The following is a 27,391-nucleotide window of genomic DNA, read 5'->3' as shown; positions in this document are numbered from 1 at the left end:
GTACGTGTGGCTCGGAGCGAGCCAGCATCCATCCGAGCACCGTGGGCGTGCACAGGGACGTCTCCGCCGCGTCTCCCTCAGGTTCAGCTCCCCCAGCGGCTCCCACCTTTCCAGGTCCCAGCCCCACTGCGGACTACACTTCCCGGCAGGACGCGGGCGCGCGCACGCGCACCGGGGGCCTCCGCCATGGCGACTGTGCTGTCCAGGGCGCTCAAGCTCCCGGGTAAGGAGGAGTCGCAGCCTCGCGACCACCCTGCCCTCGCCGGGTTTGGGGAGACAGACAGGCGAGGCTGTGGTGGGGAACGGACGAGGCCATTCGAGCCGTGGGCGCAGTTTGCGGGAGCCCGGAGGCGAGGCGGGTGCAGCCCCCGCGGGCTGGGGTCCGTGCGCCCGCAGGGGCCGGGAGGGGCGCCGGCGCTCGGTGAGCCTGGGGGGGCTTCCGGGGAAGGGCGGTCGGGACCTCGCCGGGCAGGTGACCGGAGGCCGGCGGGCGCTGCTGTGGCGTGACTGTCAGCCGTCCTGGGGAGGGCTGCGGAGGGAAGCATCCTTCCGGGGACGAGGTACCGCGGGGACTCCAGCCGCCTACGCCCAGCTCAGGACCTGGGCGTGAGCAGGGGGCGACTGGACAGCGAGGGACGGTGGACGAGCCTTCCCCTGTGGTGCCCGCGGTGACGCAGCCGTGAGCTAGGTAGTTCAGTTCGTTGGACCTCAGTTCGTTGCCGGTTTACAAGAGAGGAAAATGGCAAGATTGGGAAAGGGTTAATTCGGTTGTCCAGGAGCACGAAGGCAGGCCTTCAAAAGCCTGGCCTTGAACTCAGGGGTGTCTCCAGTTCTGAAGGTTTTGATACCCCCCCAAGCCAGGCCCAGCCAGGGGATGATTTGGCTCTTGAAAGTTGCAGTCAATGTGTGGAATATATTCCTTCAAGAAGCGTTAGGTGATAACAACTTGCAGAGTCCGATTCAGGACTTTGGGCAGCAACTTCAAGTTTTTCTTTTTTTCCATCTTAAACCCTCAGAATGGGACAGCTAGAAACTTGGCATTTCCTTAGAAGTAGATTGGTTCTGCTGGCATGAATGGTGAACACAGCATTTCTGCCTAACTAGGTGTTAGCCATTAGAGATAAACAGGTATTTGCAGATGGCTGAAGGCGTTAGAGGGAGAAGCAGTGGCTTCCCCTGCCTCCACGGATATCGGGGTTACAAGGGTGTTTCACAGTGTAGGTGCTTTGGGGGGCTGGCAGTCTGCGGCCCTGAAACAGGCTTGGCGCCTCAGATAGTGCTGCTGTTGCCAGAATTGGTGACAGGGACAGATTTAAAAAAAAAAAAAAAAAAGAAAGAAAACAAGGGCTCACAAGGACAGAAGGGACTCTGATGCTCTCTGTCCTGGAATGTGTGCGTAGTGGTGAAAGGAAAGAGGAGCAGTCCCTGAACCTGCAGAGTGAATCTGCTTTGAAGAGAGTAGCCTTGGGCGATGCAGTATGGAATGTTTAGCTTTGCTTCAGTGGTTACATTTTCTTTTCAGCACAGGCAGTTGATATTCTCCGGGGCTAAGAGTACAAGACAGTCTTGCTTTAGACATTCTTGCGCTGTGGCGTTATTGCTGTTGGTAGCTGATGGGCTGGGTGAAGGGCTTCTGGCAGCCTTGTCCTCGGATCTGTTTGGCAGGCAGCCTGGCCCTTCAGCAAGGTGTGTCTGATACTGTTGCCTTACCTATACTCTTCATGTGAAGTGATTTTTTTTTTTTAATTGCAGTTTTGCTTGTTTTCCTCCTGCACCACTTCCTCCCACTCAAAATACAAATTTTTAGCTTTGATATTGGATAGAAGTTGCTTTCTTCTTATTATTTCCAGATACCCTGTAATTGGGGCTGTAAGACTTCTATTTGGGCTGCCTGGTCATATTAGTTTGATTACCAGCCCATTTGTGTGTGTGAGAGAGAGCAAGCGAGAGCACGCACCCATGAGGAAAAACAGAACAGAAAGGCAGCTAGGAGCCACAGCTGGGCTCTGCTTTCAGCCACCTGGCTGCCTTGTCCCAGGAAGCTCGTTTCCTCAGCTACAATGCTAGTGCCAGGATGGAGCCATCAGTGTCTGCCCCAAGCTATAGGACCCTTTACCTGAAAGGGTGATTTGGAAAAGTGAAAGGGTTGGTTGTAACTGACAGGCTTGTTAACCTTTGACCAGGTTAATGACTCAGTAAAGGTTAGCTGTTACTATTATCTCTGTCAGTCCCAGGGTCATTGATGAGCTTGATGCCTGGAGGAAGGTCAGCTGCTGGAGCAATCTGAAGAGGGCAACCTCCCGAGGAAAGAGCAGTTTCTACAATGAGTTTTATCAATTTCCCAGTTGCTCCCCAAGCTCGAGGTTCACAAAACTCCCCAGCTCAGGGTTCACGAGCTTGGGGTTCACCAAGCTCCCCAGCAGCTCTCCAAGCTCGAGAGTCACTTGGCTTGGGGTTCACCAGGCTCCTGGTGGACTGCCGGCTGGCTCATGGACATCAGGTGAGGTTAATTAGTAACAGGTGCATGCCTAAAGCCTGTGGGCCAGACATCCCATTTTAAAAGTTTGAAGGTCAAACACTGAAGGGAATTTCATATCATAATATTATTGTTAAGGTTTGTTTTATTATGTGTAACTTAGAGCAATTATGTGCCATTAGGTAAACTGGGTCGTGATATGAATTGTTTACCTTGAGTTGCACTGAGGTATATGGCATAGTAAGTGTGCAGCATAGTGCTGTAGGGTAGCGTATGTTGCAGAATGGGATACTTTGAAGGAGTTTCCCAAAAACATTTGGGGGGTGGTCTAGTCACATTGCTTTCTCATGTATGTCTGCCTTTGCATGACTTTGTAAATACTGTGACCCAACGTGCCCAGTCTTCTAAGAGGAAAACCAGTGGTGGTGGGAAGCTCATTTATGTTGACGTAATATGGGCTCAGAACCTGCCTTATGCTTTGAAAACTTTGTACTCAGGACATACCTAGCTGAGAGCAGCAAAGAGAATAAATGCTAAGTGCCTGTGGCTTTCGTATCCAGCTCCACAACCTGGGTAGGGCCGGAGCAAGTCAGAGAGCCTGCTCACACAGTCTTGGGGCACGTGTTTGGCCTAGTTAAGACACCCACAACCTACAGCACAGTGTCCAGGTTTGATTCCTGTCTCTGACTTTAGTTCCTGATTTTAGCTTCCTGCCACTATAATTGGGTCCCTGTCACCAATATGGGAGAGCTGGAGTGTGTGCCCAGTTTCTGGCTCCATCCCGGCCCAGCCCTTGCTGTTGCAGGCATTTGGAGAATGAACCAGTGTGTGGAAAATGAACCTCTCGTTAACCTCGCTTTGTCTCTGGCTCTGAAATAATCAATAAAATTGGTGGAAAAAACCCACCCAAGGCCTGGCAGTCTGTAATAATTAAGCTTAGGCTTGTGTCTGTATGATCTGAATGACATATAATATATTAGCGTCAAGATAAATATTTTACCTTCTTAAAAAGTCTGGCCCTAAATCAGCCAAAGATGCAGGAGAGTTCTTGAGTGTTAGCCTTCATGCTTCAAAGACAGAGTGGTCGATTCTGAGTTCTGGAACTTATAGCCACGCTTGCTTTCTCTGAGGGCTTTTTTGGTATTGGGCCCATTTTTGGGCATTGTCCATTTCTGGGGAAAACTTGGCCTGTTTTCATTTCCATTCTTAGTAATTTGACTCTTTTGTTTGGCCCTTGTTTGATCCCTTGGTGCCCTTGAAGTGCAGTGCCTATAACAGGCACTGTTTCTATTGAGTTCTGTGTGCTGTTGTCTGGGGATTCTGTGTATCCTTTACTCTGAAGTTTTTGGTAGAAATTTCTAAAAACATCTCTTTTCAATATTTCTTTTGGTTTCATTTTCTGTGCTCTTCTTCCCTTATGCCTATCTTGGTATCCTTTTTTCTCAGTATCCATCACTTTCTGATCTTTCTTGGAGTCTTGACCTTTTCTGTGGGAGCCACCCAGGTAGCCAGTGTAGGCTTTGAAGCCAGACTACTAGGATTTGAGCTTATTTGCTGCTTAACCATGGCTCACTGGAGTTTCCCAGTCTCCACCAAGGAGCTAATGGGTCTACCATGAAGAGTAGTCTGGATTTACTCAGCAAAGACAGGAAGAAGGCTGGGGTAGTGGCTGGCGAGTGCTCAGGATGGCCAGCCATCGTGTGATTTCATTTTGCCTCCCTTTTGCTTGATTTTCACAGGCTATCCTCTGTGTCTCTGTTTTTAACACAGTACCTTTTTTTTTTTGGCTGGTTCCAATCGCAGTTGTTTTCCTAAACTCATTGTGTTACTGTCTCCCATGTTTTCATTGAGCCCTGTTTGTTTACTTTTTGCCTTTTCAGCAGAATTGATATTTCTTTCCTAGAAAGATGATATCTTTCTGTGAATCGGCCTTTTCAGGGAAGGCCATGTTTAATTTCTTGAACTTAATGAGGTCCGATGGATCTTGTGGTATCATTAGTCCAGCACTTGTTCTCTGGCTGATTCTGTTCGCTTTGTGTCACTATGATTTTTTCTTCAATGTTTGCAAAATTCTGAAGAATGTTCTGGAGTGAGTACTAATGCTGGTGGTTCCTTCCTTAGTTAATAGTTTTATTTATTGGGGGAGTTGTTTTCCAGCTGTTGATGGTCCAGTTCAGAAGGGACAGAACCTGGGGCTGGGGTGAGGGTTAGGGCTGGAAGGACACAGGAATTTCATCTAGAGTCACTCAGATCCTTTCCCACTGCTCTTGCTTTGTAAAGGTGTCAGTCCTGGCCAGTCCGAGGCTACCTGCTTGTCACTGTGTTAGAATGCTGATTCCGCCTTTGCTTTTGTTTATGGTGCCTGTTATTCACATTCATTTGGGTGTCTGGAGATGCTAGGCCCTTTTCCAGGCTGGCTTTGTCCATCCTTGGTCAGTGTCAGCCGTAGGATGCCTGTGTGTTCTTGTCCCATTGTCACAGTGGTTCTCCTATCATTGCTTAGTAGTTTTATAATGTTAAATTTATCTTCCTTGAATTTGTGCCTCGTTTCTGTTTCCAGTGGGTTCCTTATGCTATTGTTCTTTAAGAGCCTGTTGAGAACTGATTGTGCCTATACTTCCCAGAGCTGGCATCCTGCAAGTTCCCTTCTGATCACAACATCAGCTTGCAATGTTTCTCATTCAGTCTTCCCTCCCCTGTGACTCCAGAGCGTTGAGGGGGGTTATTGGTGTGTCTGTGGTTCCAGTCCTGTCTTTCCAGAGAGGACATTACTGCTTTGGCCTCTGGGACACGAGGGTGGTTGTATAACTTGCTGGTGAGAACAAGTGGATTTTGCAGTGAAAAGCCTGGGTTTAAATCCTGGCTGTTCTTCTAGTTAGTTCTTGTGATCTTGGGCAATTTCCATCTGTGTATTTTAGATTTCTTGTTAAAATGAGGATAATACTTACCATGTAAGGTTGTTGTTGGCATTAAATGAACTAATACCTGTAAATGATTAGATCAGTATTTGATATAGTAGCATTAGATACATTTCCAACTGCCTTCATCGCCACCACTGTTGTCATCATCATCATCATCCATTCTTTGAACTCTGCTCACTGCTGAAGCTCACTGCTCCTGCCCGGGCTGTGCAGTTCATGTCTTAGAAAGAAGATAGAATTGTGAACAGATTCAGGCGCAGATCTAGGCCCTCCAGCTGGAGCTGCGGCCTCTGCATTTGCCATTTCAACTGCTGCATTTGGTGTCTCCCACCCCGTTCCCTCAGTGTAATACATGGGTGGTTGCATTTCGCCATAGCTGTTCATAAATCTTGGTTTGGCAATGTAGCTGTTTCCTCCCTCCCTCCATTTTTATTTTGAGAGTCTGACAGAAATGTCTTCCTTTGCCATCCTTAATAAAGACAAGTTCAACAGCAGCTCCCCGATCCACCTCCAGATGTTCAAAAGCATTGTTAAGTATTTTGGAAAGATTCTATGTTTTGTAGCACATGGAGGCATGTTTGCTTCTTTTTTATGAACTACCATTGATTACTATCATGTGAGAAACATTGGTTTCTTTTGTTAGCCAATGTCTTAATAATGCTTTCATTTCGGCAAAGGTGCTGTTTCAGGCTGGTGTGATTGTTGCAAACATGGAAGCTGATTCCTGAGGTTAAGTAGATGTTGATGCTGTCTTTCTCATTTGGTAACAAGCCTCCAGTTGCACAATTATGGAACGGTCGGAGTGTGTGTTAAGAATGCTCAGGAGTTTAAGTGGAATGGGTGCTGTGCTGAGGCTGCTGGGAGAACTACCGGGATTTGGCAGTGTGTGTTCTGAGAGCAGGCAGATGGGTGCTTCCCTGCGGTTCTCTGGCCAGTCGCATCCTGGGATTGGGAACTGCCCTTGAAACAGCCCTGGGAAATCCTAATGCATCCAAAGGAGCGTGATCAGGGCATTGGGCAGACCTGGGACCAAGCTTCCATGCATGGATCTTTGTAGGTACTTCTATCATCTGCACATTCGAGCACGCTCTTTCTCATTTGTAAGTGCACAGATTATGTCCACATTGCTTTGCAGTCAACAGGCAGAAACTTTTTTACCTGATGAAACAGAAATGCTCCACTCGTAAAACATGACTCCCCATGCCTGCTGCCTCCAGACCCTGGGACCCAGCGTCTGCTCTCTGCATCTGGGAGTGTGGCTGTTCTTGGAACAGTTCTGTGTCAACTGTTCTGTCTGGGAGTGTGACTGTGTAAGTGGAAGAGGCTTCTTTGTCTGTTGGTGACTGTCATGATGTGCTCAAGGCTTATCTGATTGTAGCATGTATCAGCATGCCCTTCTGTTTGGAGGCTCAGTAGTATTCCATGGTAGGTATATGTTACTGCATTTTGTGGGCCAATGTCAGGTATATTTAGCTTTAAAATAAATAACTAAAGCAACATCTTTTGACTATATTACAGTTACAGTAGTCTGTGGCTATGTTTGCTGGTTATGACAAATGGAGTTATCTGGGATGATTAGGGATTGCCATGACCTAATTGATAAAGTCATTTGACTTGTAAAGCAGCAGTGTAGGAACTAGCCTGAGCTTGATGACCTTATGATGAAGTCCTGTTTTGCATTGAGTTCCTAATAATAGATTTATTTTCTTATAATTTTTGCTTTTAAAAACTAAATTTAGTATAGGTGCTGCGACTCACAGCCCAATATTTCTGGCTTCTCAAGTGTCTCTATGGAAACAGGTCTGGTTGAAAACACCTTCCAGGGTCTCCCTGACTCCCTGTCTTACTCTTGCAGGGAAGAAGAGCCCAGACCTGGGGGAGTACGATCCCCTCACTCAGGCGGACAGCGACGAGAGCGAGGATGACCTTGTGCTGAACCTGCAGCAGAAGAACGGAGGGGTCAAAAATGGCAAGAGCGCTCTGGGGGAAGCCCCCGAGCCTGACTCGGACGTGGAGGCTGCAGGGACTGCCAAGCCGCACCACTCAGAGGTCACCACGGAGGGGTACCCCGCGGAGCCCCTCGGGAGCCTGGAGCAGAAGGCGACCTCCCCGCTGGTGGCCTACGTGCGCACCTCTGTCTTCCTGCTGGCGCTGGGGCTCTCCATGCTGCTGGTACTGCTCTGTGCTTTCCTGATCCCCTGTCCACCCCGAGATCTGCACAGCACGTGGAGCCGCCACTTGGGCTCCCAGGCAGGTGAGGTGCAGGGTTGTCGGCCCCTGTTCCATCTGTCTCAGGAACAGGTGGGCCCCTTTGGCATTCTGCTCAATGTGTGTGTGCGGCTGGGGGCGGAGAGAAGTGGTGTGGAAGTGAGAACTGAAAATGAAACCACTAGGTGGATGTCTGTACCCTTAGGCGCATGGCAATCACTCTTTGGTGTTGTGGTCTTCATTGGATTGCATGAGGGCACAGTGCTGCTGGCTCCCAGACTGTGCGGCTGCAGGAGAGCTGTTGACAGAGGAGTCAGGCCCAAGGCCAGCCTGACCACCCCAGGCACCTGCTCATTTAAACAGCCTGACCTCATTCAGACTTGAACATTATCTCATGTAAAAAGGGAGTTTTCTGTCTTGCTCCTAACAAGTTCCTGGGATTTTGTCTCCCTTGGGAGCAGGCTTCATTCCCTGGGGATTGTTTGGCAGTGCTGAGCCTGTCACTTGTCAGCCTAACTGGGTGGTTCCCAGGCCCCTTGCATGGTCTTACTTTTCTCTGATCACAGTTGAGTTCACTTTGACAAGTTCTGTGTTCTCATTTTCCATTTTTCCTAAGGCCAATATAATCTACACATGGAATATTTACCTGCAGGGTCAAGGTTCGTGACCTTTTGTGAGTGTACCCACTGCCCAGCCTAAGCTCTAGAACATTCTTGAGAACAAACAAGAGAGGTGGAAAGAAGGAGGCAGACTGGCTAGGGACTGGAGACCCACGGCACGACAAGGTACTGAGCACGCTGGGTTTGCTTTTGGCCTTGTACATCCCAGACTCATGACATTGTGCGAGCAGGTTTTTTTAGGAAGTACCATAGGAGCAAGATTTTTAAAAATCTAAAAAAACCTGCTCGCACTGATATTGGTATGGCAAAGCTCTAAAACAAAGTAAAGGCATAGCCGGTACCAAGTTCGGGAGAGCAGAACCCTCTGCTGAGTGCAGGGGGATACGGTTGGGAAGAACACACAAACCCAGGGTGCGCATTGCCTTGTCGTGCCGTGGGTCTCGCAGTCCCTAGCCAGTCTGCCTCCTCCTCTCCACCTTTCCTGTTTGCTCTCTGTCGGTTGCCCAGGGTTTTATGGTATACTCAAACAGCAGGAGGAACAGGGAGAAGCAAGCGTTCTTGGGGAGGACCAGGAAGCTGGCCCGCGTCTCTGCAGTTGCCAGCAGCGTTGTATCATCCTCTGTCGGTTTTCTAACCTGGCAGCAGAGAACTGGATGGCCGTAACTGGATGAGGACCTTACTCTTTTTCTGTGTATCAGGTGGGGATCTGTCTCCCTTGGAACTGGCTGACGTGAATGGAGACGGCCTGCGTGACGTTCTTCTCTCCTTTGTGACAGCAAGCAATGGGAGTGCAGTGGGTAAGAGAAGCGTTTTCTTTTGTTCTTAAGATACCTGTTTTAAAGGCAGAGTCACAGAGAGCTATGTATCATCCAGTGCTTCACTCAGATTTCTGCAATAACTGGGGCCAGCCTGGGCCCATGGCAGGAGCCAAGAACACCTGCTGCTTTTCCTGTGCGGGGAACAGGGGCTCGAGTACTTGAACCATCTTCTGCTTCCCAAGGGGGGTGGAAGGGGAGCTGGATTAGGAACAGAATAGTCGGGACTTCAGCCAGCCTCCAGTGTGGGAGCCCAGGCACTGCCTACCTCAGACTTGTCTTTTATTGTTGTTGTTGTTAAGATTTATTTATTTGAAAAGCAGTTTACAGAGATAGAGGGAGAAAGAGAGAGATCTTCCATGCGTTGGTTTACTCCTCAGCTGGTCACAATGGCCAGGGCTGAGAGCTTCATCCAGATTTTCCATGGGAATGGCAAGGGTCCAAACATTTGGTTCATCTGCTGCTGCTTTTCCCAGGCCATTAGCAGGGAGCTGGATCGGAAGTGGAGCAGCCAGCACCTGAACTGGCATCCCACACCGATGATGCCGGCGTTGCAGACAGAGCCTTTAACCGGCTCTGGGCTGTGTCTTCTTGAGGCTGCTACAGGTGGCCAGGCGCTAGGACAGAGTATCAGACTTGTCTCTAGAAATGCTGCAGAAGAGGATCTGCTGGGAGTAATGTCACCCAGGAGAGCCCTGCTGGTTTAGAGGAGGCCAAGACATCCGAGGGAGCCACCCCGGAGGAGCTGTTGGTGGTCACCCAGGCCAGTGGAGGAAGAGCCTGAGAGGAAGTGGCTTGTCCACACTCCGTAGTAGCAGCCAGAGAACTTGGGATTTTCGAGGTCTCTCATACTGTTTCCATCGCATGTTACCTCTGTGCTTCCATCCCACCCCCCGGCAGGAAACACCTGTTCCTGGATCCCACAGCTCTGCACACGTACATCGTGGTTGGGTATTCTCCTTTCCCTGCTCCATTCACTCTCCAACTTTGCTCTGTGCTCAGGGAGGTTGAGAGTAACCAGTGGCTTTGATTGTGGCTTGCACCTGAACTTGGCCTGTGGGCAAGTTGGCAGGAGGAATCCTTCCGAGGTCCCTGTAGGTGACACCATCCATGACCACTTAGACTGGCAATCTTCTTACGGGACCTCCTTCTGGAGTGCAGGAATTGTTTGCTCTCTGTGTCCCTGTGTGCTTGCGGGCAGTAACAGCTCTGAGGGACATCCTGTCACTTCGGTGTCCTTTCCATCCTGCTCAGAGTCTCCTCACTGAGCCTGGAGTGTGCTGTTTGGGGAACTCCAGTGCTACACCATGTACTGCAAAAGCAAACAGAGGGTTACGTTTCCCCGTGAGTACACAGGGGCGTTCTGTTTGTCCCACAGCTTCCACACCCAAGCAGAGCTGCGGCACATTCTGTAAGCTGATCCGAGCTGGAGGCTAAGGATGCAGGTAACTACTTTTTAATCATTTAGGCCAGGATGGGGAATCTTGTTTCTGCCAAGGGCTATTTGGATATTTATAATGCCATTTGTGGGCAGTTTGGAATTATCTTAGGGCCCAATGCAATAGCCTCATGTCTAAAGTCCTCACCTTGCACGTGCCGGGATCCCATGTGAGTGCCAGTTCTAATCCCAGTAGCCCTGCTTCCCATCTAGCTCCCTACTTGTTGTCTGGGAAAGCAGTAGAGGATGGCCCAAAGCCTTGGGACCTTGCACCCACATGGGAGACCCGGAAGAGGCTCCTGGCTCCTGGCTTTGGATCGATTTGGCTCCAGCTGTCGTGATCACTTGGCAAGTGAACCATCGGACGGAAGATCTTCCTCTCTGTCTCTCCTCCTCTCTCTATATATCTGACTTTGCAGTATAAATAAATAAATCTTACAGGTGCAGGATCTCAGGCTTTGGGCTGTCCTTGACTGCTTTCCCAGGCCACACGCAGGGAGCTGGATGGAAAGCAGGGTCGCTGGGATTAAAACCCGTGCCCATGTGGGATCCCAGTGTGATCAAGGCGAGGACTTTAGTGGCTAGGCCACCACACTGAGCCCATGTGATTTTTTTTTTTTTAATTTCTGCATGAACTTTTGAACTTAGAGATGTCTGTAGTCAATTTTAAGTGGTTTACTGTGGATTGAAACTTAAAATGAGGTGGACACAACATGGCCAACCTGATGTACCATAAATTATGAAAATAAGAGCATAGCTGGCATTTGTTGCTTTCTGTTTGTCATGTGCAAGCCTAAGCATGTAATGTCAACTTATCCCTGAGAACTACCCTAGGTAGAGTGATGTAAGGATCCTCATCTGCGGACAAGGAAGCTGAGACAGGGATGGTAGTGAACTTGCCCCAGGGCCCCCAGCTGGCAGACGGTCCAGCTGGGATTCAGGTCCTGGAGGCTCACAGTATGGTGCCTTAACCCATCGAGCTTTGTACTGCTGCACATAGAGGGACAGTGCTTTTAAGCCATTCACTTGTTCGTTGATTCATTCACTGGTCAAATGTCTGAGGTGTGGCTGGCTCTGAGGGTCTACTGGTGTTACAGAGAGTGCCAAACAAGTGGGACCTGGTATCCACCTCTACCAGCTATGGTTGCACAGAGCTGAGGTCACCATCAGCACTCTAGAAAGGAGCTGATCTGGGGTCAGCAGGTCCCTGGAGGAGGAAGAGTGGCCACAGGTCTTGTCTTAGCATCCTTGCAAAGCTTGAAAGTTCACACTTGTGGCCCTTGTTTGTCATGTCTCTGCTTCTGCCTGCAGGGTCTGACCGGGGAGCCACAGTGTGTCCCTTGTTCTTGGGTTTCTGATGTTGTTAGCGATACCAGGAAGAGGTAGAATGAAGCTTTGAAGCAATGCTTGCTTACTGCTGTCAGATGTTGCCCTGGGTGGAAGGTGTGTGAGACGTTTTGAGGAATCTGTGTCCTAAAAGTGAAACTGGCAGGAGGAGCAGTTACTGCTCTGATAACTTTATGGAGGCTTATTTGCTAGAGGTGAGCGACACTCCTGCCTTACATGCGTCCTGGGCCCTGCGTTTTCCATTTCTGCAAGTGTCTTTCCTAACTGAGGCCAGTCCAGTGCAGCACCATCACCTTTGGATGATTGTTGTGGGTGATGTTTGTTCAGGCACAGCTGTTCTGCACACAAGGAAGCAGCTGTGGTGGTGATTAGAACAAAGGTGTTTGGCTCCCTGCCCTGCACGTGTCCTGGATCAGTCTCGTGTTTCTGGGCACACATTGTCCTCTTGGTTATCTGTGTCCCAAGACGGCTTTACCATATTCGTGATTTTGCTCCTTGCTTTTATTCCATAAGTGATTGGCTGCTGTCTGAGCTAGGCACTTGGCAGGGTGCTGAGGGTACAGAAGTAAAGGAGATACTCACTGTGAGGAAGTTGGCAGCAGTGGTGGAGGAGGGCTGGGGAGAGATGCCAGATGGAGATGGGGATGAGGCAGCTCCCAGGAGGCCTCCGTGGCTTGTCTGCCATGAGTGTGCTGAGCAAAAGTGTTGCAGGAGGATGCTGGCTGCTCAGGTTAAGGGGCTAGGTCTCTGCGATTCGCTCCTGGCTTTCTCTCCTCCTGCTCCTCTCAGCCTCCCCTCTTGTCTCTGCCTCCATTCACTTCTTTCCTCTCTCGTGTACCCACAGATGCCTCAGGGCCAGCTGCTAATCTGGTGTGCCTTTCGGGCATGAATGGCAGCGTGCTGTGGTCCAGTCCCCTCCCAGAGGAGGTGCGAGAGATCAATTGTCTGGACCTGATGCCGGGAAGCCTAGCGGCTACCACCTGCCTTGTGACAGGGACGCACAAGATGCTGAATGCATTCAACGCCACCTCAGGTGAGGAGCATGGGCCACACATGTCCCACGGCCTGATGCTGGAAACGAGCAGTTCCATGGGGAGGACACATTTCTGCCCGTACGTGGTGGCGGATCTGATTTAGTGCTCGGGAGGGTAGCTATTAAGGGAATCAGAGAAAAGCTTGGCAAGATGGAGTAGAGAGAGTCATGGTTCAACCTGTGTACCCTGTGCTGTCCCAAACGGAGAGTGCCCTGAGACTCTTGGTTTATGAATAGTCTCTCTGTTCTTTTTGCCAAAGAAAACAGAGCTTTTTCGCTTTGTGTCTGACAGCATGGGATTCACACACAAGCTGGGGCATCAGCTCCTTACAGATCCCTCAGTGAAGAAACCAAAATGTACACAGAGGCCTGTGGAGTTGGCATTTTAGCATCTGGTTGCACTTACATGTTACAAGCAAGGGCACTTCAGAAAGTTTGTGGGGAAATGGAATGAAGAGGCAAGTTTACCTTAGTGCAAAAAATTAAAAAGGAAAAAAGTATTATGAAAAAAACCATGCATGGACTTCCTTTGCATGCATGCTTTTTCCTTCGTCATCGTCTTTTTTTTTTTCTTTGCAGCAAAATAAACTTTAAAATTATGTCATTTAAGGGGCAGAGAGAGATTGATATTCTGTCTATTGGTTCATTTCTCAGTTTCTTACCGTAGCCGGGGCTGTCAAGGCTGAAGGCTGGAACCCAGAACCCTGTCTGGATCTTCCCACGCGGGGGTCGGCAGTGCCACTGCCTGAGCATCCCGTGCTGCCCCTCAGTGTGCATTAGCAGGAGGCTGTAGTTGAAAGTGGAACCAGGGCTTAAATGAGGCATTCCAGTATAGAGTGTGGGCACCCCAAGTGGCATCTTAGCCACTGTGCCACACGTCTGCCCCAACTCTTCTTTTAATTCCATTTTCTCCTAAGCTTAGAAGTACCCTTTAATATAACAAAGGAAATGAAGCCTCCTTACACTGTCCTAACCATAGTACAATACACTTGTTAACACCTAGGTGCAGCCACTCTAAAGCTGCCTAAATTAGAACATTCTCAGTTTTAGCGGTTGGAAATTGGTGATGGGAAGCTTTGGAGTGGGGGAAAATGGTGAGAATTTGGCTCACTGTAGGACTGAGGTCACCTTGAAAACCTTCTGTGTTTCTCTGGTGCCTATCAGTGGATGGTTTGTAAAAATCTCCAACAGGGTGCCCAGTGGCGTGGCCTAGTGGCTAAGGTCCTCGCCTTGAATGTGCCGGATCCCATATTGTTGCCGATTCTAATCCCGGCAACTCCACTTCCTCTCTGTCTCCTCTCTGTATATCTGAATCTGAATTTGTAATAAAAGAAAATAATAAAATAAATTAAAAAAAAAACCGAAAAAACAAAAAACAACCTCCAGCAGGTCAGTTCCTTCTCCCCAGACAGGTGGTCCCCTTTCTTGGGGACACTTGAGCACCTCCCTTTTGTGTAACAAATCCAGATGGGAGGTTCTTCCAGGGAGCTGTCGGCTGGATACTTGAGGATTACAGATGACAGTCCTCAGTGAGCTGAGAACTGCTGGCAGAGGAAGTGGGTCCTGCTGGGGGTTGTGGTGGGCAGCCCTTTGAGCCTCTCTGTGCTGGCCTGCGAGCGTTGGCCTGGCTTTCCCAGAGGCAGGAAGCAGTAACGGTGACCAGCATATCTGTCCTCCTCCAGGGAAGGTCATTTGGACTTTAAACCCCAGCTCCTTGTTGAACGGCACCTTGGCCGCCCCGGCTGTGGTGCTGCCGGACTTGGATGAGGACGGCGTTAGAGATCTCGTGGTCCTGGCCATTGGGGACATGCAGGTAGGCTCTGACGTGGCTTTTATTTTTTGCAGGGAATGCTTCCGTTTTAGTCATTTCTGTTCCTTGTGTTCTGCGTCCTCTTGAAACTTTGTTTTTGCAACAGCTGAGGTTTAAATAGGTTTCCTTTGTGCGAGATGAATGACTACATGACTGTCACAGAACCGTCCTTCCCCGCATTCTCGTTGTGGTTCTGGGAACTATCGGGTGTTGGAACTTTGGAGCCATATCTGTCTGTGTTTAAATCCTCTTTTGCCACCTCATAAGCTTTGTGGCCTTAAAGCCATGGAAAATTCTCTTTGTGGAAAATGCAGGTAATTTTGCCTCATTTGATAATTTAATTTTAGCAGACCTTGTGTTCACTGTCATGGTTCACTTATACTTACCGTATGGAGTAGAGTGACAAATTCTACAAGTGGGGATTGGTGTTGTGGCGCAGCAGGTTAAGCTGCTGCTTGAGACTCCAGCGTCCGTGTTGAAGTGCTGGTGCATGCCCTGGCTGCTCTGCTTCTGATCCAGCTTCCTTCTGATGCAAATGGGAAAGCAGTAGGTGATGGCCCACCTGTTTGGGTCCCTGTAAGACGTGATGGAGCTCCTGGCTCCAGCTTAACCCAGACCTGACTGTTGCTGCCATTTGAGTAGTAAACCAGCAGATGAAAGATCTCTCCCTGTCTCCACTCCCCACTCATTCTCTGTTACTCTAATTTTCAAATAAATAAACAAATCTTCAAAATAAAATTAGTGAGGACAGTTATTTAGAATAAAACTAAAGCTCTCCATGTTTTGTGGCTTTCATCCCAGAGTACCACATACTGCCTGTCGTAAGGTTTTGATGGAGTGTCACCTGAGAATGCCAGATGATGCCTTCCGCTTGTGACACGGGGGGGAGGGAAGATAATGTGCTGACTCTCTGAAGTCCTTGAGCTAGCAAGTTGGTCTCCAAATGGACCCAAGCCAAGAATTCAGGAACAGCCTGTGCGATCTTTTTATCCCAACACTGTGACTCCAGATGTTGGAGTTCTGGACAAATTACAATGATTCTTCCCAGTGGGGACTGATTTTCTTAAGGTTCCCAAGGGGATAATTTGAGGGAGAAGGAGGAGGATTTTCTGTTCGTGGAATCATGATCAGCACAGGCATAGCAGGCATTGAATAGCTTGTATGTGCAGAACACATCTGAAAATCTTGGCCCTAATACTCCTTTTGGCTTTTTAGCCAGTGGTGGCCGATGACACGGTAGGGTGGGCCTTCAGGGTCACTACATTATTAGTGAGGGAGCTGTTGCCAAAGGGATTGGTCTCTGAAATGCTCTTTCCAACATAGTGCCTCTTTTATTTCCTTGTTGTACCAGTGTGTCACTGATTTGCCTCCCAGAATGTACCCGTTTGTACAATAGTGTACAAATGTGGAGTAGTCCCTCCTGTGCTCACAAGGTAATGGGCAGTTCTAGCAAAATGTTGGCAGAGCAGTGGTATTCAAGCAGTAGCTTCATCTTGATTTTCACCTCTATGCCAAGAACCAAGAAGCAGAGGAAACTGCTAAGCTGTAGCGGGATAAGGCCATCTCCTCCCAGGGAAGGAAACCCAGTGGGTGTGTGACCATACCTGTTGCATAGAGTCGGGCAGGGGAGAGCTGGACCTGGTTTGGGGTGAGGAAGACTGGTGTGGTCCTGTGTGTGAGTGGGAAGGCACCGCGGAATCCGGGAGGTCACCCTGTTCTACTGCAGTGCAGTCACTTACTCGGCCTTCCCTGCTCACTGGCTCCCTTCTCTCCTCGTGTGCCTGGGCTGATGGGAGCATCACTCGGACGGGCAGGCCGCTTCGCTGGGGACTGGCTCTGGAAAACCCTGTCCCACTGATGAGAAATGTGCCTTCTCAGAGGTTTTGTTCATTGTGCCAGTGGCTGTCCCATGGAGCTGCTCTCAATGAAGCTAATCCCCTTTCTCCATGAAAGCCCTTGCGTCCCGACCTGCTCTCTCCCAGCTTGCTGTTCGCAAGGCCAAACAGCCCTGATTTCCACGGCTGAAAACAGTGTTTTGTTTGTGGTACAACCAGTTATATCAACCTAAGGAAATCATTACCTTTGGAAGTTTTATTTTATGTTATTTAGAGAGAGCGAAGGACATGTCCTTAACAGGTTTGCTGCTTAAATGCCTGGGAGCCAGGAACTCAATCCAGGACTCCCGTGATGGCCGGGCCCCAGCTGATTGAGCCTCTAGAAGTATGCATAGCAAGAAGCTGGGATCAGGAATAGAGGCAGGACTTGAACCCAGACCCTCCCATCTGTGATACAGGTGTCTCAGGTGGCAGCTTGGCTGCTGTGCCAGGCATCCGCTCAAGGCGTCCTTTGCTGTGGGTTCTATGTGAGGGTACTTTGGAAAGGTCACAGGTAAATGGAATTCACTCTTCCATGAGCTTTTTGAAGACTCCTTGCATTCTGTGTTTACAGCCCAAGATTGCAGTAGTCTTTTGTAATAATCATGTTTTATGATTAAAGAGCCCACGGATTTTTTTAAAAAGGTATTTATTTGAAAGACAGTGACAGAGAAAGGAGAGAGAGGGAGAGAGAGAGATCTTGTTTCTACTGGTTCACTCCCCAGATAACCCTAATGGTCAGGACTGGGCCTGTAGATCCAGGAACTCCATCCGGGTCCCCCACATGGGTGACTGGAGTACTGACAAGGAACTGGATGGGAAGTGGAGCAATGGAGATTCCACCTGGTGCTCTAATACAGGATCCTGACTCTGCAAGTGGCAGCTTAACCCTTTGTGCCACAACAACTGCCCTGAAAGCAGCTCCACCTTTTAAATAATTCAGTGTAAATCAATTTTTAGTTATTTAAATGAGTTTCTTCTTACAGATTTGATCATCTTACAGTCTAAGGACTTTCTGATTTTTGATTTTTTTTTTTAAACCCTGTGTTGGCTATCCCTCAGCATTGTGACAAACTAGAATTCTATTCACTCAAGTCTTTGACAAGAAAGGTTGTAACAGCATGCTATGGTATTTCCTTAAAAATCTTCCTGTAAGGTGTGTGTTTATTCTGCAAACCACACTTCTCTGTCTTGTCTACACGCATTCATAGAATAATAAACTTTGTCAAAAGCTTTACTGCAGATAAAGAAAACATCCTGCGTATATCCCCATTGGTGATCCTGTCCCTCCCAGAAAAATCCTCCAGAGTTGGATGTGGGAAACTACGGCGTGCAGGCTGTAGTTGGGCCCTTGCTTGTTCTTGTAAATAAAGTTTTGCTGGGACACCGTCATGGCCGTTTGTTTATTGAGTGTGACTGCTTCTGCCCTAGAACAGCAGGACGAACTGGCTGTCAGAGACAGCGGCTCACTGTCTGGCAGCTCACGGAGTCTCCTGATCTCTGCTCGGCCAGTGAAGATGACAATGGCCTGGCCAGGCTTCTCCTGTTTGAATGAGAGAGCTGTGTAGGGTTGATTCCTGCTGGGATGTCTGGGTGTGAGGGGTGAGCCGTTGGGGATCCGGTATCTGAATGCAGCTCACATCTCGGCGAGGTGCTGCCCGAGCACTAGCCAGACTCCTGGGAGGTCTGGGCTGCAGTCCCAAGGACCTCTGCCTGCACCTGGGAAGGGCAGGGGTCTTGGCTTTCGCTTCTGAGTCTCGGGAAAGCCAAGTGCAGCAAGTTCAACGCTGCCCAGCCTTGGGAGGTATTTCTGAACAGCTAAGGAGATGAAGCTGACTGTCTCAAGAAACTGTTTGCTTAAGAAATCCCAGGGCTTCTTCTCACTGGATCCCTTCCTGCCCTGTCTTCCCTAGCCAGATCTGTGCTTCCTGCTGGTGTCTGGCCGGATGGGGAGCCTACTGGGCCGACCAGTCAAGTACAACATCGTGGGCGTGGGGAATCTGATTGGTCCTCAGGTTTACGTCACCGCCAGTGGAGCTGTCTACATCCTGTTTGGCTTTGGTAAGAAGCAGGAGTGATGTTCGCTCTGATTCTGCGCTGATGGGTGCAATTGGGCCTCCCTGGGGAGACAGACAGTACCACCCCTTTTGTTGCTACCTGCTGCAGAGGCCGCTCCCGCTGTCCCTCCCCACTGCCAGTTACGGCTTCTGCTCTCCCTTGCTGCTTTCTCTACGGAGAAGACTGTCCAGTGTTGGTCTGATAACTGTCCCACTTTCTCATGGCACTCGGCCAGCACCCTGCTGACACCCTGCCCTGGGCCAGCCTGGGCAGATTCTATGAGGCCCTCAGGCCAGTCTCGATGTCCCTTGGTCAGATCTCATGCTGGGGTTGTTCTGCTGCATTCAAAGTCTCAGTGTTGGTTCTTCCTGTGGTGCTAGGAAATATACAAGCTGTGGCTCTGCGGGACATTTTTGTTCAGGCCCAGAATCGAGATAGCTCGCCACCTTCCCTGCAGATAGAAGAGCCGGAGTGGGAGAAGCGGAGATCTGTCAACCTGTCTGAGCTCATCGATATCTACAGGTAGGGCAGGCATGCTGCATTGGTCCTAGTGCCTGAACTTGCACTCTGCGGAGTCTCTAGGTTTGGTTGGGCTGGTGAATATGTCGGTGAAGAATTGGACAAACACTGCCAGTGTATCCGTCTTCTGATCTGGTTAGCGTGCATGAAAAGCCTTTTTTGTTTTAATTTCTATGTATGTCTTATGAACTTGAAAGAGAGAGAGAAAGCAAGAGTGAGTGAGCAAGCTCTCTCATCCACTAAGTTGCTTCTCAAATGCCTGTGAGAGTTGGGCTTGGGTCATACCAAAGCCAGGAACCTGCAGCTCACTCCAGGTCTTCCGCGATGGGTGCCAGGAACCCAAGTACTTGAGCTGTCACCCGCTGCTTCCAGGTTAAATCCTAGCAGCAAGCTGCAGTCGGGAGCAGAGCTGGGAATCAACCTGAGTGCTCTGATATGCATTGCAAGTGTTCCAAGTGGCATTGCAGCTCCCACAGTGTACCTGTCCCAGAGACATTGCCTTCTCTTGATAGAGTGTTGGTGTTTCTGAGAGTGTGTTGGGGACTGGGAGGAACTTAGAGGTAGGATGTTTGTTGAGGGTTTCGAATCACAGAGGAGCAAGAGGAAGGGGCTGCAGGCTCTTCAGGTAGGGTGATAAATTTGTTTTTTTCTACAGTACTAAAGTACTGACCTACTTTTGCTGTGTATTTTCCTCTTGGTTGAAGAGTTATTATGATATAAGCAAGCATAGCAGGCATGAAATCTTACTTTTTAATGTTATTTATTTTTTAAAACCTATATTTGTGTTAGGTGGTAGATTTTTACCCATTTAACTCCATGCATTGGTCAAAATTATTTTGTTCTTTTCCACCAGAAGTTGTTTATAATTTTTTCACCATCTCCTTTGGCAGTGTAATGTTATCTTGGTGAATAGGACATCTGCTAAGTAAAATGGTCTCAGTGGTACAAAGAAATAATGCATTGAAGGCTGTCACCCGCTGGGTGGGCCTCGGGCCATTGTCCAAGCTTGCTGATAATTTCCCTCGTCTGTCCTGATGTCTGTCTGCCTCCTCTGCTCTATTCTTGGCCCTGTTGACGTTTGCCCCCACATGAGAGCTGTTGCGCTGTAACTCTCTGCCTGGGAGTTCCTACTGAACTTGGGCGGAGTTTTCCAGGGTCCCTAAGGTGGGGGTGAGGTGCATGAACACCAGAGCATGGACGAGCATGAGTCCACTGAGAGAAAAAGACAGAATCGATGGCCTTAGGCATCTTCTGGGAGCCAAACTAACCTCTAGGATCTGTTGGGTGCAGTGATGGCGTGGAGCTCCTCCAGTTGGTGAAGGCGCCAGACTCCAACTGCAGCAACCTCCTGATTACCACCAGACAAGGCCTGGTTCTGCTTCGGGGCCAAAGCCTGACACCCTACTGGACGCTGAGCCTGCCCGGCCTGCGCAGGTTTGCAGGGGGTTTCACACCAGGCCTGTTGTTGGGAATAGTGACCTACGATGGTTGCTTGATAAGTGTGCCTTGTGCAAGGGAGGGGCGGGAATGGGGGTGGGGAGGTCCTTGCCTTCCCTGCTGTCGTGCTCACCATCAATCGCTTCCTTGTTGCCTACAGCCAGCCTACTCCTGGGTATTTCACCGATGACCAGATCCTAGACTTCCTTCTGCAGGTGCAGGATGGTGTTGGGATGAAAAAGGTAAAATGCCAGGACTCAGTCCGCACATGGGAGAAGCAGCACCCTGTGTGGCCATGTTCTATACTGTGATCCAGACTGTCAGTTCACACCTGTTAGTGTGCAAGCGTGTGTGTGTGCTTGTGTTCATGTGCATGTGCTTTTTAAAATTTATTTTTCTTGCGTATGCTCTTTGTTTTGTGCACCCCCTGGCCATGTTCACGGCTTACCTTCTGTTCTGCAGATGATGGTGGTGGATGGCAACTCCAGCTCCATCGTATGGAGTTACAGTGCCCCATGCCACGTGAAGGACATGCCAGCCACATCCGCACTGACTGCAGACCGCAAGTCCGTCTTCCTCTTCTGGGCGGAAGCACTGCCCACTGCGCCTCCTGATGCCGTGAGTGTCCCTGGGCCACAGGGCTGACCGGGGCTCAGTCACCTTCCCAGGGTCGGAGTGGAGTGGGTCAGCACACACGTGGCAGAAGCAGGAACCTCGCTTCCTCCATGCCTGTGCTTCCCACCTCTGCATCGCTGCTTGGAGATCGCTCCCTGACAGTGGCCCCTAACCGCTCGCTGCTATAGTAGGATGAGAAATTAGGAAGGCTTCTACAGGCTGTGGTGGGGTGGAGAAAGCTGCCACTTGCTCACACTGGCATCCCAGAGGTGAGTGTCAGTGTGTGTCTGGCTGCTCCTCTTCTGATTCAATTTGCCTAACGTAGTTAGGGGTATTTTCATGAGGGAGACAACATTTAAGTGGAGGACCACATGAAGGGAAGTGTTAATATCTGTGGGTAGGGAGCATGGTTGGACATGATAAGAACAACAGCGGTTAGAGTCCGGGAGGCATGTGTTCATGTAGATTATCAAACACCCTTCTCACGAGGGCTGGGTAGGTAAGTAACAGCCGTGGAGGTCTAGAAAAGGCAGACTTTGGTAAGGTGGTCTAAGGCCTTGGTTTTCATATTCGGGAAGTTTGGCCTCAACTGGTAGGCAGCCAGCTGTTTTCTGGCCATGTTAGCTGAGCCAGAGATCCTGGCTGGGATCCTAAGGGTGTCCCTCAGACACTGTGCCTTCCATGTGGGCATGGGGTGGCAAGCTGCCTGCCCCCATTTCTTCTCCCGGGGCTGAGAACTTTCTCTTCTGGCATGGAGTGTGTGGACATGGGGTGACACTCACCCCAGGGCTTGTACTCCCCCAGCTGATGGAAGCCCAGGCTGGCTTGGAGGTGCTTAGTGGGGCACCGTTTACTGACATGCACTTGCACAAAGGTGTTCATGGGCATTCGCCAATGACCACGTGGCTGCTCACATGTGCACCTGCTCCGTCCCCTCCGTGCATGGACATCGCACTGACAAAGATCGTCCCCATGTGCATGTCTATGCTGTAGGGATTGGGGACTTAGGTTCAACCCCCGGGGTGGGGTGGGGTGGTTGTTTTATAATTCATTTGCTTTTGTGTGTTTATTTTAGGAACTGATGTTTGTAATTTTGAGCCTAATGCTTGCAATTAGCTTTCTTGTCCATTGGAAAGAAATATCTCTGGCTCACTAGGTTTTGGTTGTGGCTGTTGTTAAAATTTATGTTATTGATTTGAAAGGTAGAGTTACAGAGAAGAGAGAGGTCTCTGTCCCCCTGGTTCACTCCTCGCGTAGTCCCAGTGGCCATTGCTGGATCAGGCCAAAGCCTGGAACCTGGAATTCCATCTGGGTGGCAGGAGCTGAAGCAACTAAGACATCTTCCTGCTGCTTTCCCATGAATATTAGCAAGGCCTTAGGTCTGAAGTGCAGCAGCTGGGACTCCAACTGGCGTTTATATGGGATGCTGGTATTGTAGGCAACCACTTAACCTCTACTGTGCCACTGAGCCTGCAGCAGCCCTGGCTGACTGCTTGCTGTTGACCTAGTGTTGTGATATTCCCACAGGCTGAAGGCTGGATTGTCAGCAGCGGGTGGCAGTAGGAAGAGGGGATGACTCTAATGAGATTCCTCTGGAAGTGTACACATTTCCTTGGTCTGGTGAATAAGCAGTTTCTAGCCATAAATAGTGGTTTGGAGAAGTTAGTGGTTTGTAGTGTTTTGAGTTCTCTGAACTGGCTTTGAAATGTCTCTTTCACATGAGTTTCAAACAGAACATTTTTTAAATTTATTTTTATTCGAAAGGTGAATTTATAGAGGAGGAGAGACAAAGGAAGATCATCTGTTCACTGGTTCACTTCCAAAATGCCCACCGTGGCTGGAACTGAGCTGGACTGTAACCACCACCCAGGAGCCTCTTCCAAATCTCCCATGTGGGTGCAGGGGCCCACTGCTGGAACCATAAGCAAGGAGCTGGTCAAAAGTGGAATATAGATTACTGGCACTTGGTAGGCAGAGGATTAGCCTGTTGAGCCTCTGTGCTGAACCCACAAATAAGTATTTTTTAAAAGGAAAAATATTTGAAAGGCAGAATTTTAGTCAATGAGAGGTTGTTTGGTTGATTGATTCACTTCCTAAATGTCTACTATGCCCAGGGCTGGACAGACATAGGCCAGAAATCTGGAATTCCATCTGGTTTTCATGTGGGTAGCAGAGACCATCTTCCAGTTTGTCAGGTGCATTAACAGGGAGCTGGGTCACTGATGGAGCAGCATATGGGATGCCTGTATCCCAGACACTGTGCTGACATGCAGCCCCATCAGATACATCATTATGGCTGGGGTCTGGTTTCACCTCTAAGAGGAATGAGATAACACCATCCTGCCCTCTACCTTTGTGAAAGATGCCCTGTGTGGGTGATGTGTGGGCACGTCCAGTGACCCTTGCTCTTCCTTTGCTGCTGCCCGTTGCCAGGAGACCATGCTGGGAGCCGAGCTGTCCCACCTTTACCACCTCTACCTCCTGCATCCAACCTTCCCTTCCATTCTCCTGGATCTGGCCAATACCACGGGCACTGTGACTGCTTCGGAAGGTGAGGCCCAGGGCAGGCGGGGGTCTGGGTGCCCGAGCAAGGAGAGAGCATGTGGCTGTCGACTCAGGAAGCAGAGTGCTGGATACTCGGCCACTGCTCCCAGCTGGTTTGGGTCTCCTGCTGGTCTCTGCCTCCCAGAGCCCTAAGTTCATGGAATCAGCTCTTCACCATGGAGGGTTGGATCAGCCGCATGTGCAGGGGCCTGCATGTGGCGAGGTGTCAGCTTACAGACACCTGTGACGGATCTGAATGAGCTGGTTTTTCTTTTCTTTTTTTGGAAGAGGAGAGATTGATTGATTGATCCCTTCCACTGCCTCATTTTGCTCCTTATATCTCAATATCGGTCCTCCTGGTGGAATTGAAGTTGGGAGCCAGGAGCTTGGTCCAGGTGGAAGCCCAGTCCCTAGGGCCATGACCTGCTGCTCCCCAGGATCCGAGCCAGCAGGAAGCCAGAGCCAGGGGCTGGAGCTGGGAGTTGGACCCAGACACTTTGATAGGGAACATGGGCATCTTAACCACTACGCCAGATACCTGCTCTTGTTTGTTCAATATGAGTATACAATAACATTAGTGAATATTACTGCAGAATGATAATGAAGACTCTTGAAACCATTTTTACCACAATTTTATTTTTAAAGATGAGGCACAATAAGCAGCTGAGTTGGTAAGCAGCTTCTGTGGCCACGGAGTACTGCTCGTGGGCATCCTCTCATTTCCTGAGGCTTTCTTGGAACTAGCTTCAGAGACGCAAGATGCAGAGGCCCCAAACAAACAAAAACCAGGCTGCTGTGCTGGCTTCCTGCTCCTCCTCACACTCACTGCCTGCCTAGTTCACTGGCTAGTATTGTTGGGTACTCAATAAATTTTTTAAAAAAATTTATTTTTGGGCCCGGCGCGGTGGCGCAAGTGGTTAAGGTCCTCTCCTTGCACGCCCGGGATCCCATATGGGCGCCGGTTCTAATTCCGGCGGCCCCTCTTCCCATCCAGTTCCCTGCCTGTGGCCCAGGAAAGCAGTTGAGGATGGCCCAAAGCTTTGGGACCCTGCACCTGCGTGGGAGACCCGGAGGAGGCTCCTGGCTTCGGATCCGCATAGCATCGACTGTTGCGGCTCACTTGGGGAGTGAATCACCGGACAGAAGATCTTCCTCTCTGTCTCTCCTCTCTGTATATCCGCCTTTCCAATAAAAAAATAAAATAAATCTTTTAAAAAAAATTTTTATTTTTACTGGAAAATCAGATTTACAGAGAGGAGGAGATACAGAGAGGAAGATCTTCCATCTGCTGATTCATTCCCCAAGTGGCCACAATGGCCAGAGCTGAGCTGATCTGAAGCCAGGAGCCAGGAGCTTCTTCCAGGTTTCCCACATGGGTACAGGGTCCCAAGGCTTTGGGCCATCCTCTGCTGCTTCCCCAGGCTAACAGCAGGGAGCCAAATGGGAAGTGGAGCAGCTGGGACACGAACCAGTGGCCATAAGGGATGCCAGTGCATGCCAGGCGAGGACTTTAACCATAGGCCACCATACCCAGCCCAGTAAATTTCTTGTGTGAATTACCGAGTGAGTGGCTGGCTGGGCTCCTCAACCGGAGCACTCCTGTTGGTAGAAGCCAGCTGTCCTTGCTGACTGGTCTGCTTCGTCTTTCCCCAGTTGGAATTAACGACCTCTGGAAAGATGCCTTCTACGTGACCAGGATGACCGGCCCCAACTCTGAAGGACACCTAGCGTCCCTCGCGGTGAGCAAGCTTAGCCTACGGTGGGCGCTGATGGAGGGCCAAATGGTCCAGCTAAAGGAGACCACGCCCAAAATTGGCCGGGGCGAGCTGCGAAGGTTCCTCTCCAGGATCAAGTTTGTGGATTCTCCCTATCAGGTGAGCCTCTACTCAAAGAATTGGTCCCTCCTGAGAGTTTAGGGCACCTGCTGCTACAGCTTTGTTCTTTACCAAGAGGGAGGTGAGTTTTATTTAAAAAAAAAAAAGTGATTTAATTTGAAAGGCAGGTTTACACAGAGAGAGAACTTCCATCTGCTGGTCCACTCTCCAGAGTGCCTCATTGGCCCAGAGGTGAGTCGATCCAAAGCCAGAAGCTTCGTCCATGTTTCCCATAGGTACAGAAGCCCAAGAACTTGAACTATCCTCCACTGCTTTCCTAGACCATAGTAGGGAGCTGGATCAGAAGTGAAGCAGCCGGGACTAGAATTGGTACCCAAATGGGATGTTGGTGCTGCAAGGTGGAAGTTTAGTGTGTTGAACACCAGCCACATGGGAGCTTTCTTTAAATTAAAACATTCTTTGTAAGGTGGAGCAAGAGACACACAGGAAGAGTGGCAACTCCCAGCCATGAGTTTACTCCCACGAGTTTACTCAGCCGGCCAGGGCTGAGCCAGGAAGCTGGAGCTCAATTCTGGTCTCCCATGTACTTGGGCCATGTATTTGCAGGAGGCTGGGAGGCAGCAGAGCTGGGACTCCAACGCAGGCACTGCACAGTGGCTGTGCGTGTCCCCTGGTGCCCACCACAGACGCTTTCTTGAACAGGTGCTGTTTGGTGAAAAAGCTTTTTTTTTTTTTAAGCTAGAAATGGTCCCCTTAAGGGGGACCTTTTGGAAATGTTTTTTTTTTAAAGATTTATTTTTATTATTTTTTCATTGGAAAGGCGGATATACAGAGAGGAGAGACAGAGAGGAAGGTCTTCCATCCGATGATTCACTCCCCAGGTGGCCGCAACGGGCCGATACTATGCTGATCCGAAGCCAGGAGCCTCTTCTGGGTCTCCCACGCGGGTGCAGGTTCCCAAAGCTTTGGGCCGTCCTCGACTGCTTTCCCAGGCCACTAGCAGGGAGCTGGAAGGGAAGCGGGGCTGCCGGGATTAGAACCGGCGCCCATATGGGATCCTGGGCGTGCAAGGGGAGGACCTTTAACCACTTGCGCCACCGCGCCGGGCCCTGGAAATGGTTTTAATGGCCCCTGTGACAGAGGAGTGAACACTGCTGGAATTCTGTGTAGAGGCCGACAATGCAGGGCTTGAAGCAGTTATGTCTTCTGGAAATTTTTCTTGGGATTAAATGAAAATGCCAATGACCCCTCTTTGGCCCAAGGGACACTGGGGACGGTTGAGTTTCAGAGCCTATCATGGAGGAGGATAACATCCTTTGGCCTTTCTGGAGGGAGGCAGAGCCAAGCCACCGGGGCGAGGCGGAGGGCGGCAAACCATCCGGCCTTTAGGTTTTCTCCCCTTCTCTTTCCTGAGAAATGGTGTGTTACTTATGTTTCACTCCCCCACCCTCACCCCACAGAGCTAGTCTGATGCAGTCTGGGGTCTCAGAAGTGGCAGTCACAACGGCGGCGCCTCTTTCCTGCCAGCGTGAAACCCGTCCTTGAGACACGACGTCCGGCGTCCACGTCCTTGACCACCGCTGCGTTTGACTGTGGCAAAGCACTTGGGGAAGCGCCTTCTGCAACACAGCCTGAGCCGTACTGCACCTCTGCCCCCGTGGTCCCACTCGCTCAGAACTGGGGGGTGCGGAGTTTGGAAATGGTTTCTAACTGTGGTTTGGTTGTGGGCTTTTTTTTTTTTTGTATGTCTTAATTTATAAATTCGTGCTGGGAAATCAGTGAAGAGCAGGAAAGGTTGCATTTGGCATAATGCCGTGTGTGTGTGTGTGTGTGTGTGTGTG

At 49.9% G+C, this 27,391-nt stretch overlaps 1 protein-coding gene across 1 annotated transcript; it reads left to right on the top strand.

The window, feature by feature from the left end:
• Nucleotides 1-186: 186 nt before the first annotated feature.
• LOC121166849 (protein FAM234B-like) lies at nt 187-27,391 on the top strand. Its single transcript, XM_040996152.1, has 13 exons — nt 187-223; nt 7,253-7,651; nt 8,924-9,022; nt 12,670-12,858; nt 14,541-14,671; nt 18,456-18,603; nt 18,981-19,122; nt 20,410-20,553; nt 20,717-20,798; nt 21,019-21,174; nt 23,605-23,722; nt 25,369-25,589; nt 27,011-27,391. Exons 1-13 carry the CDS (start codon nt 187-189, stop codon nt 27,014-27,016), a joined length of 1,872 nt encoding a protein of 623 aa, XP_040852086.1. The 3' UTR covers nt 27,017-27,391.

This window comes from Ochotona curzoniae, unplaced genomic scaffold (genome assembly GCF_017591425.1).
Source record: "Ochotona curzoniae isolate NIBS_2020 unplaced genomic scaffold, NIBS_Ocur_1.0 patch253, whole genome shotgun sequence".
In the NCBI taxonomy this organism is placed as follows: Eukaryota; Metazoa; Chordata; class Mammalia; order Lagomorpha; family Ochotonidae; genus Ochotona; species Ochotona curzoniae.
Note: the sequence above shows the minus strand (reverse complement) of the source record. Positions and strands in the feature narration are given on the sequence as shown.

What these genes read in the sequence shown, in the direction of transcription:
- LOC121166849 (XM_040996152.1), top strand. Translation starts at nt 187, where the DNA reads ATGGCGACTGTGCTGTCCAGGGCGCTCAAGCTCCCGG. An exon ending in AGCCTGCCCGGCCTGCGCAG is followed by an intron (nt 20,554 to 20,716) that starts GTTTGCAGGGGG and finishes TGTTGCCTACAG; the next exon opens with CCAGCCTACTCCTGGGTATT. An exon ending in CACTGTGACTGCTTCGGAAG is followed by an intron (nt 23,723 to 25,368) that starts GTGAGGCCCAGG and finishes GTCTTTCCCCAG; the next exon opens with TTGGAATTAACGACCTCTGG.